The sequence below is a fragment of the Montipora capricornis genome, chromosome 9 (genome assembly GCF_036669925.1).
Source record: "Montipora capricornis isolate CH-2021 chromosome 9, ASM3666992v2, whole genome shotgun sequence".
NCBI lineage: Eukaryota > Metazoa > Cnidaria > Anthozoa > Scleractinia > Acroporidae > Montipora > Montipora capricornis.
The window spans coordinates 4395136-4405135 of NC_090891.1; the positions used below are offsets into that span (position 1 = coordinate 4395136).

Below are 10000 nucleotides of genomic sequence, written 5' to 3' on the forward strand. Positions count from 1 at the left end.
GCCTGTGTGGCAAGAGTTGCCCCCAAGGCCATACATTCCTTGTAAAATCTTGACACTAAAGTCTTTAAAGAAAACTGAAGGCTCTATGCTCAGATTTTCAGGACACGCTAAGTGTGTCTAGCTCTTTCAACTTATGAAGACCACTCTATATCATTAGAACAGTAGTTTTGTTGTTAATTTTACCTTATGCAATGTGCAAAATACTGTATGTAAACAAAGATTCACCCGTAGCCTCACAAACGACGAAGAATTTTTATTAGATATAGGACCAATTACGTCATAAGTCTTATTAAAAAAAATAACCAACTGACCAGGTGGAGAAATTTCAGTGATAAAGAATTGTTGTTAGACTTGGTAACACTTTTTCGCTATTACCCTCACATGTTTTGAGTTGATCCTTGAGCTCCTGGTCCGTTTTCTAAGGTAACAATTTTCCTCTTGAAATCTTCTAAGGCTTTTGGACAAGCAAGAACACTTATCACATGAAGGTGCACTAGGAGGGCTTTCCGCACCGACAGGAGTTTCGATGACACATAACTACACCTTCCTGACTTTGTGTGACATCACTGCAATCAAGACCCTCTTGATCAATAGCTGCCTCTCGGTGAAGTTATTGATGCTGAGGTGGATGGCGTTGCTTTTAAAAGCTCTCTAATTGTCTAAATTAAACGATTAGGTACAGGTACAACAGTTAGCCTAAATTAGGGGATCATGTCATTGTTTCACTGGAGACCTCATTGTAAGCGACATATCACAAATGGACTCACAAATAGCCATGGCCATTTCCGAGGAAGAGCTAGAGAACGAGATAGAAGATGTTTTGTCAGTTCAAGACACCATCTCCAACTACAAGTTCTTGATAATGGAAGCATTGAAAAACGACCTACACGATAAACCGGTGAGTTCTTTCCATGATAACAATAGTTCAACGAAACCGACAACTACGCGAATCAACGTCAATTTACCAAAACTCAGCATTCAACCATTCAACGGCAATCAATTAGAGTGGCTCACTTTCTGGGACAGTTTTAGCACAGCGATCGACGAACACACCGAATTGAACAACATCGAAAAAATGAATTATTTACAAATTATGCTTAAAGGAGAGGCAGCGCGCGCGATCGCCGGACTACCACTTACCAACGAAAACTATACGAAAGCAATCGAAATATTGAACGAACGCTTCGGCGATAAACAAAATATTATCAATGCATACATGGAATATCTGACCAGAGCTACCCCGCCGACATACGAAATATCGAGTCTGCAAACATTTTATGACTCCTACGAATCAAACATTCGTGGTCTGGAGGCCCTCGACGTAAAAACCGACACATACGGCTGCCTTCTTATACCGATACTCTTGAAGAAACTACCAGAATCCATACGTTACGCGATATTCAGATCTGACAGTTCGGCGGATGAGTCACTTGACAAGTTACGAATCGCACTTTGATGAGAAATCGAAACAATCGAGAAGGGTCGCCTGTCAACCATGAAAAGCTACGAAACATATGACGAAGAACCACTTGTTCCGACAACGGGGACGATGCTATCCAGAACGCAGCCAAGAACGCAGAGTGAGAAACAACGCCCGAAACAAAAGAAATCTGCCTACTGTGACGGTAACCATTGGTCAGACAATTGCAGCGAATTTGTATCTGTGCAAGAACGTTACCAAGTACTACAACGACAACAACGTTGTTACAACTGCCTGGGCACAAATCATAACAAAACAAAATGTTTTTCTAAGCGGCGCTGCATGAAGTGTAAACAGAAGCATCATACTTCACTTTGCCACAGACAAACACAAAACCCGCCAAAAGATACCGCGTCTAACCCGTCGACCTCAAAGATCGAGCAAACGAAAGCAAGCACACACGACGAACCGAAGGAGACTCACAAAGAGTCACTTAAGCACAACCCGCGTAGGAACAACACAGTTGCTAGATCTGCAACAGAATCAAATCCTAATGCACTCAGCTAGAACAACAGCAATCGGCCAAGGATTTCAATGCTCACAGGCACATATTCTCTTTGATACAGGCTCGCAGAGGACGTTCATCACAGAAAACATGAGGAACCGACTAAACCTCAAAACTATACGCAAAGAACTCCTTGACGTAACCACATTTGGCGATATCAAAACCACCAGAAGAAACTACGACGTAGTCTCACTCAATCTAGATATGGGAAAGGAAAGTTCATCATTAACGGCACTTGTAACTCCTACAATCTGCCCACCACTGAAGATAAAGGCTTTCGAAATTCCCTCCGGAACTAGAAAGTCTAAAACTAGCGGACACACCTATCGGAAACTCAGAAGTGGATATACTTATCGGAAACGACCAGTACGGTCGCCTGATCACTGGCAAGATGATCAAAACGAGTAAACATTTCAAAACACAATCAAATTCAACGACACTTTGGGTAGGCATAGTGTTGCATTGCCGTGGAAAGAAAACAAAAACGATCTGCTGTCCAACCTGAACCTCAGTGTAAAACGACTAGCCATTCTCCAGCGAACCTTAAACGTCCACTACATCCCTCACTTCTCAGTGTTTAAAGAGGATAGCGCAACAACAAAAATGAGAATAGTCTATGACGCCTCAGCAAAGCAAAACTCCAATTCACCAAGCTTAAATGACTGTCTTCACACTGAAGAGAACCTAATGCAAGACCTGACAGGAATTCTTCTCCGATTCAGAGCACACAATGTGGCATTCATCGCCGATATCGAGAAGGCATTTCTCCAGATCGAACTCCACCCAAACGTTAGAGACGCCACGCGATTTCTTTGGCTTAAAGACATCAACAAACCAGCCACCGATACAGATAACTTACGAGCATATAGGTTCCAACGCGTCCTATTTGCAACAATCCAGTTTCACTTAATGAAAGCAAATACGTGGATAGCTACTGACCTCATCAACTCAATGTACATGGATAACGTGGTGACGGGGGCTGACAGCCAGGAAAAGGCCATGGAATACTATACATTATCACGAAAAATTTGAAGGACGCTGGCATGAATCTGAGAGAATGGAATTCGAGCTCACCAAACCTTAACATCAAAGCAAAAGAAGACAAATGCGCCGCTAAAAATCCGCAAACCAAAGTACTAGGTCTAAAGTGGGATGCGACACTGGACACGCTATCACTCTCACTCGATAACATGATAAACGACATTTCGCAAGCTACTCAACAAAAGATGAGCAAAAGGTCTGTCCTAAGCATCGCCTCAAAAATATTCGATCCTCTCGGATTTGTTGAACCTATCACCGTTAAAGCAAAGATCATGATACAAGACATATGGAAACCAAAAAATGACTTGGGACCAAGAAATAAGGAATGACTTAAAAAGACAGTGGATTAAATGGCTCGACGACATTAAAAACCTGTCCATGTTCAAAATACCAAGACCATATTTCAGTGACAACAGCACCAGCAAACAACTTCATATATTCTGCGATAACAGTCAACGAGCCTACGGTGCGGTTGCATACCTCCGAGGAACATCAGGAAACATGACGCAAACAAGCTTCGTAATCGCCAAAACAAGAGTCGCACCCGTTAAGACGCAAACACTTCCACGATTGGAACTACTAGCAGCACTGTTAGGAGCCAACCTAGCAACGTACATCACGAAAACTTTACAACTCGGAAAGGAATGCGAAATCGTCTACTGGAGCAAGTCACAAATTGTGCTATCGTGGCTTTCATCCAACAAAAGACTGCAACCATTCGTACACACGCGAATATGCAAGATAACACAAATAACAGGGACACATAAATGGATGTTCTGTCCCACATCCTCAAACCCTGCAGACTTAATAACACGAGGAATAAGCACAACGATGTTCTATCAGAATAGAGCATTATGGTTTGAAGGTCCATCATGGCTAAAAGCACCGAATGACCAGTGCCCACAAGTTCAGTAAAAGGAACCTATCACAGACATAATCGACAGTCCACAAATGCATATAATAGTCAAATCAGATAGCCCTAACATACTTGACTCAATAGACTTAGAGAGGTACAGCACCTTAAACAGAGCGATCCGAGAAACGGCCACACTCCTTCACTACACAGATATATGGCGAAAAAGGAACACAAAGTCTCCTATTACAACTGAAATAATGCAGGATGCTCGACTTGCATTACTAAAAGTAACCCAAAGAAAATACTATGAACGCGAAATCACTTGCTTAAAGGCGAAAACGAAGTCAAAACAACCGGCTATCATGCAACAACTAGGACTGTTCCTCGATGACCAAGAAGTACTTCGCTGTCGTGATAGACTACACTATGCAGACCTTCACTATGACACAAAATTCCCAATTTTGTTACCTAAAAATAGCATATTCACTTCATTGATCATCCAACATACACATACAATGCTCAAACACGGTGGAGTTCAGGACACATTAACTCAAATAAGACAACAATTCTGGATAGCCCAAGGTCGACAACTTGTTAAAAGGCTCATATTGAAGTGCGTTATATGTAGAAAACATGAAGGACCACACCTTCATTCCGTTCCAACACCACCATTACCCAAAGAACGGATCTAACAGTCACAGCCCTTCCAACACACAGGCATCGACTTTGAAGGACCTATGTACGTCCGTAACAAGAATACTACATCGAGCAAGGTCTATGTATGCCTATTCACCTGTACTGCCATAAGGGCAACACATCTTGAACTGGTTGAAGACCAAACAACTGAAGCCTTTCTAAGAGCATTCAGACGATTTATAGGCAGAAGAGGCGTTCCGGAGACAATCATCTCTGACAATGCCAAAACGTTCAAAGCAGCCGCACAAGACCTAGAAACTCTACATAGCGGAATTCTCTCTCACACTTCAACTCAGAAGTTCCTTGCAAACAATGGCATACATTGGAAATTCATAGCCTAGAGAGCTCCGTGGTGGGGAGGATTTTATGAAAGACTGATAGGAATGACCAAAAGATGCCTGAAGAAAACAATCGGTAAAGCCTCCCTAAAAATGATAGAACTAAACACCATACTGATCGAGGTTGAAGCTGCATTGAATAGCAGACCGCTAACGTATTCCTACATGGGATTTAATTATTCCCCTCCACTTACGCCAGCACACTTCCTGTGTGGACATCGATTGATGACATTACCTGACCATACGCCGACAGATCCTCAAGAGGATCCAGACTATGACCCCTTTGAAAGCTCTGAAAAGGAACTCGTTAAGAGAGCTAAATATTATGAAGCGATAATGTGGATGTTTTGGAAGAACAAGACGTAAACGCAACACAAATCACCAAACACCAGTCTCCAGGGGGGATGTGGTACTTATACATGATGACCTTCCACGTTCAAACTGGAGAATAGGGATCGTAACAAACCTTCATCAAGGAGATGGTCAAGTCAGGTCTGTAAACGTGAAGATACACCCAGGAAAAGAACTTACGAGACCCATTGAAAAGCTTTATCCTCTTGAGATCAAAACAAACGATCATGATGAGGATAATAGACAAACCCAAGAACTGGGGACTGAAGAAGAAAAGATGAGACCCCTGTCAAGACTTGCCGCTCGAAAGGCAGCATTGAAGAATATCAGAGACTTATAATGAACAATAGCACACTGAATAATTTATACTAATGTAACTACTGGATAAACAACTTATGGTATAATTGATGTGTAAAGTACAGATTAATTGCCGGCCCGCGAGGGTGTTCTAAATAAGATAATCGTTGTAATAAGGGTAATTAGTGACGTCATAGAGCGCGATCTCTTTAATCCAATAAACCTACTGAATGAACCAGGACTTATCTTTTATGTTGTGTTAAAATTGCAACAACATCTTCACTTGCATCTATCAAATCAATTCTTCTCGTAAAGCAGTCTGGAGTAAAGTGAACAGAACAAAGCACCAAAGTCTTTGTAGGCCGAAAATCAGCACGGCGTCTACACACGAACTTAAGCCACTGGTTTCTCAAAACCTTGTTCGTGGGGAACAGATGCATTGAAAGTTCTGGTGTTGCATTCCATGTTATTGCAACTTACTCCTCCTGGCCCGCCAGCTGTGCAAAACTTTCCCGGGAGACACTTTCTCCGCTTGTCCGCCATGTTGGTCATTGAAATGTAACACACTAATGACGTCACAAAGGCATTTTGGCTGCGCCAAAAATCAGAAATTTTTGTGTCCGAAGTGCATTTTGAAGCTGCGAAAAAAATCCGATTCGTCTCGCACAAAAGCCAAACATAATTTAGAATCAAACAGGGTGTATATAAGCTACGTAAAAACCTAACAAAAAATAGTTGTGAAAATTCGCTTCATATGCACTTTAAAACTATTTGGAAGCTATTTTTTATGTATTTTATACCTACAGTATTGTGAAAAAGTAATGAGAGCGAAATGCGCGAATTTCGTTCTTTGTCCCAGCTGCGAACTTTCGACGAATTTCGCTCGAAAATTCCAGCGTCGTTTCGCGATGTTTCTAGCGTAATTTCGCTAAAACAAAGAGAGAAAATTCGCCGCATTTTCGAGCCCAGCGCGAAAATTCGCTAAAACAAAGAGAGAAAATTCCCCGCATTTTCGAGACCAGCGTAAAAAACCAAAAGCGTAATTTCGCTTGTTGTACGCGAAATTTCGTAGTGTGGTTTGTAAAGATCGATCACATATCGATCGGCTATTCAGTTTTGTAAACAACTGCAGTAGTTCAGTAGTTGTGTCCGTTTCAATTCTCTACAAAATTCGCCCTTTGTAATGTGTTTTTATTCATCTTTCTCGTCCGTTACACTGTGAAATGTTTCGTGCAACTTTTCTCGCAATGTGTTGGCGACATTGTGGCGAGACAAGTTGCACGAAACATTTCACAGTGTAACATACCCTGCAACGGCCAAAATCGTTGCGAGACAAGTTGCGCGAAAAGTAGAACCTAGCAACGGCTCTTGTTACTTGTTTTGCAACGATTTTGGCCGTTACAGGGTATGTTACACTGTGAAATGTTTCCTTCAACTTGTCCCGCCACTACGTCGCCAACACATTGCGAGACAAATTGCACGAAATATTTCACAGTGTAACGGCGCCTTAAGAACGAAACTTTTAGCTTGGAGACCTTGAGACTGTAAAACAAACATGAGGTCTATTTTGTCTGGACATTTGCATGGTAAGTTTGAAAGAAAAGCACTTAATAGGGTGAGATGTTGCTTTCTATCCCGTACATTCTAGTGTTGTGCTCACTGGTAATACCCACAGAAACTATATCAAAACAAATTTTCGCTCGAAAATTCGAAGGAAAATTCGGGAAGAGCGAATTTTCGCTCGAAATTTCGGAACAAATTATCGGTCAATGCGAATTTTCGCTCGAAATTTCGGAAGGAATTATCGGTCAAAGCGAATTTTCGCTCGAAATTTCGGAACAAATTATCGGTCAATGCGAATTTTCGCTCGAAATTTCGGAAGGAATTATCGGTCAAAGCGAATTTTCGCTCGAAAATTCGCGTCAACTACAACAATAGGCATTGCGAAAATTCGGCTAATTTTCTGCGAACTTTCACGCTGGACAAAAATTTGCCATTTTTCGTCGGAAAGCCCCGAAATTCGCGCATTTCGTCGAATTACGTTCTCATTACTTTTTCACAATACTGTATTTTTAGCATATTTTCTCCTATTTTATTGCAATAACTTTTTGCAATGCAGTTTTTGCATTCACAAACACTATTTTAAACTGGTTATCTCTGTTGGCTATAAGGCTATTTTCCCCTATTTTTTGTTTCAAAACAACAGCTTTAAAATAGAGATAAAATAGTTTTAAAATAGCATTAATCATCTTTCAAAAATAGGGATAAAATGTATTAAAAATAGCTGTAGAATAGGATGTAAAATAGGAAAAAAATAGATAAAAAAATATGCACTATTTTCGTAAGGGTATTACCTGGGCAATAAAACAAATTTTTTTTGCACCCTTTTTCATATATATTTCCGTTTGCAAGCTACTTTTTTCATTGGTTAAAATCTCAGTGCAGTTCAGTTCAGTTTATTTAGCCAGAATACACTACGAAGTACAGCATAAAAAGAAATTATCACATGGCAAGGGAGCCCAGAAGAAACCAAGGGGGATTATAGGACTTCGACCCCCTCGTTACATAAAAGAATATGAAACAGAAAGATGGATTGATGGACTGCATAGATTGCTTGATTAAATGACCCTTAAGCATAACACAAGCAATATGAGGGTTTCGTGTGTCTCAAAAATAGGAAGGGTTTCGAAAGGGTTTCAAAACGGTTTCTAAAGGGCTTCTAAAGGGTTTCAAAAGTCTTAGAAGGGTTTGGAAAGGGTTTCAAAATGGTTTCAAATGGCTTTTAACTCTCTTCAGACGGGAAAAACTCTGTGTTGTAATTTTTTTTTTCTTCGCTGGGACAAGTATTAATTAATTACAGTGTACGCAGTAAATGATACCTTAATTCATAGATTAGGAAATTAAACAACGAAAATTTGGACAATTGTTTTTTACATTATTGTTTGGGTAATCGGATCTATCGACGTAGTGTGTAAAATTGATACTGAGGCAGCGAGAGTTCAAATTTTACATTTGTCAACCACAAAATCGCTTTTCACACAAAATGTATTTCCAGGCTAGAATATCAATATTTGCATCTATATCGAAGTAAATATAAAGATTTAGGTCGAGACGAAGGAAAATAGCTGGCAAACAACACATGTTCGACTTGAAATTTCCACAATGCGATCACACGCAACACAAATACTAGTTCCCTTGTCGTCTTTTTCTCGCTTTTATTTTCCATGGAGAGGATCAAGAAGAGTCCCTTTATCGCTTTTAAACAGAATATCCAGATTGAAAGTTGGCCTCCAAAACTTTTCCCTCATAATAATTATTTTCGCTGACGGCCAAGTGCCACTTCACCAAGGTAACACGGGAAAGGGGCCTTATGTAGGTTACATTAACGTTGTACTTCCCATACTTGGAAGGAGTTGGCGGCTGTGTAACGCCAGAAATCCCGCAAAATGATTCTCAATAGCAAATTTTTCGATGTTTAGTAGCGATAGCGAATTGTTTGCACAACACTAGACACTGGACACTAGAGTTATTCATGGTTTAGTGAGCGCCGTGATTCCAAAGTCTGCATCGGTTGACGGGGAACAAAGCTCGCACGTTTTGATGACAATGTAAAAATTATCAATTGGGAGCTTAAGCACGTGCATTTTTGAGACACAAACGGCAACCAGAAGAGAACATTTTGCATGCCAGGACAGTGGTGTTTAGATGTTTATACCCATAATGTTTATACCCAGCATTTCTAATGGAGAAAAAATACTTAGCAATACAAATGTGTTTGTGTGAAGACAAGTTAAAAGGGAAAACAGCTCACTTCCGATTGCCACTCGTGTCTCAAAAATGTGTGTGCTTAAGCTCCCTAATATCAAACAAACGCTACATATGATAAAGACTAGTCTGTTATAGCAAATGTATCAAGTTTTGATATCAAGAAACTTTGTTTTAAATTTTCCATACACATTGATCACATTGTTCTTGATTGCCGAGCGTCAAGCTTGTCAATATTTGTTTCTTACCAAATCTTTGTTCTTTGTTTCACAGATCGAATAGGCTGTGAAATCATGATTCTGTTATTGTGACAACTTTTTTTAGTCCTATTGTCGTGAATTTTCTTTTGTTTTCAAGCAGTAGTTTGGCCAATTATGATAAAGTTCTTTTGTGATCACTCAGTTATAAAGACAAGCGTGCGATTTTTCCGCAACATTCAAGAACTCTACATCAAAGTTCTTATTCAGTGGATTACCAAAGATAAATGGAATGGCGTGAAACAAAAAGTTTAGAGAACAGACATAAAGCCCGCAGAAGAAAGATTTACATCCGGGCAAGAAGCGCAGCTAAAATGGAGCAGCTGCTGGTAGAAGGTCCTTGTTTGTGAAGATTGGTCGTCCAGACAAAGAAAGGGTGAGTTTTTTTTGCGAGAGCACGTCTTGTTATAACAT

The 10000-nt window shown here is 40.3% G+C and overlaps 3 protein-coding genes across 3 annotated transcripts; all 3 read left to right on the forward strand.

The window, feature by feature from the left end:
• Positions 1-775: 775 nt before the first annotated feature.
• LOC138017165 (uncharacterized) lies at positions 776-1456 on the forward strand. The gene has a single exon (XM_068864348.1). The coding sequence runs from the start codon at positions 776-778 to the stop codon at positions 1454-1456; it is 681 nt and encodes a 226-aa protein (XP_068720449.1).
• A 1132-nt stretch (positions 1457-2588) lies between these two features.
• LOC138017166 (uncharacterized) lies at positions 2589-3017 on the forward strand. Its single transcript, XM_068864349.1, has one exon. The coding sequence runs from the start codon at positions 2589-2591 to the stop codon at positions 3015-3017; it is 429 nt and encodes a 142-aa protein (XP_068720450.1).
• A 309-nt stretch (positions 3018-3326) lies between these two features.
• Positions 3327-3941, forward strand: LOC138017168 (uncharacterized). The gene has a single exon (XM_068864350.1). It carries the CDS (start codon positions 3327-3329, stop codon positions 3939-3941), a length of 615 nt encoding a protein of 204 aa, XP_068720451.1.
• Positions 3942-10000: the final 6059 nt, after the last annotated feature.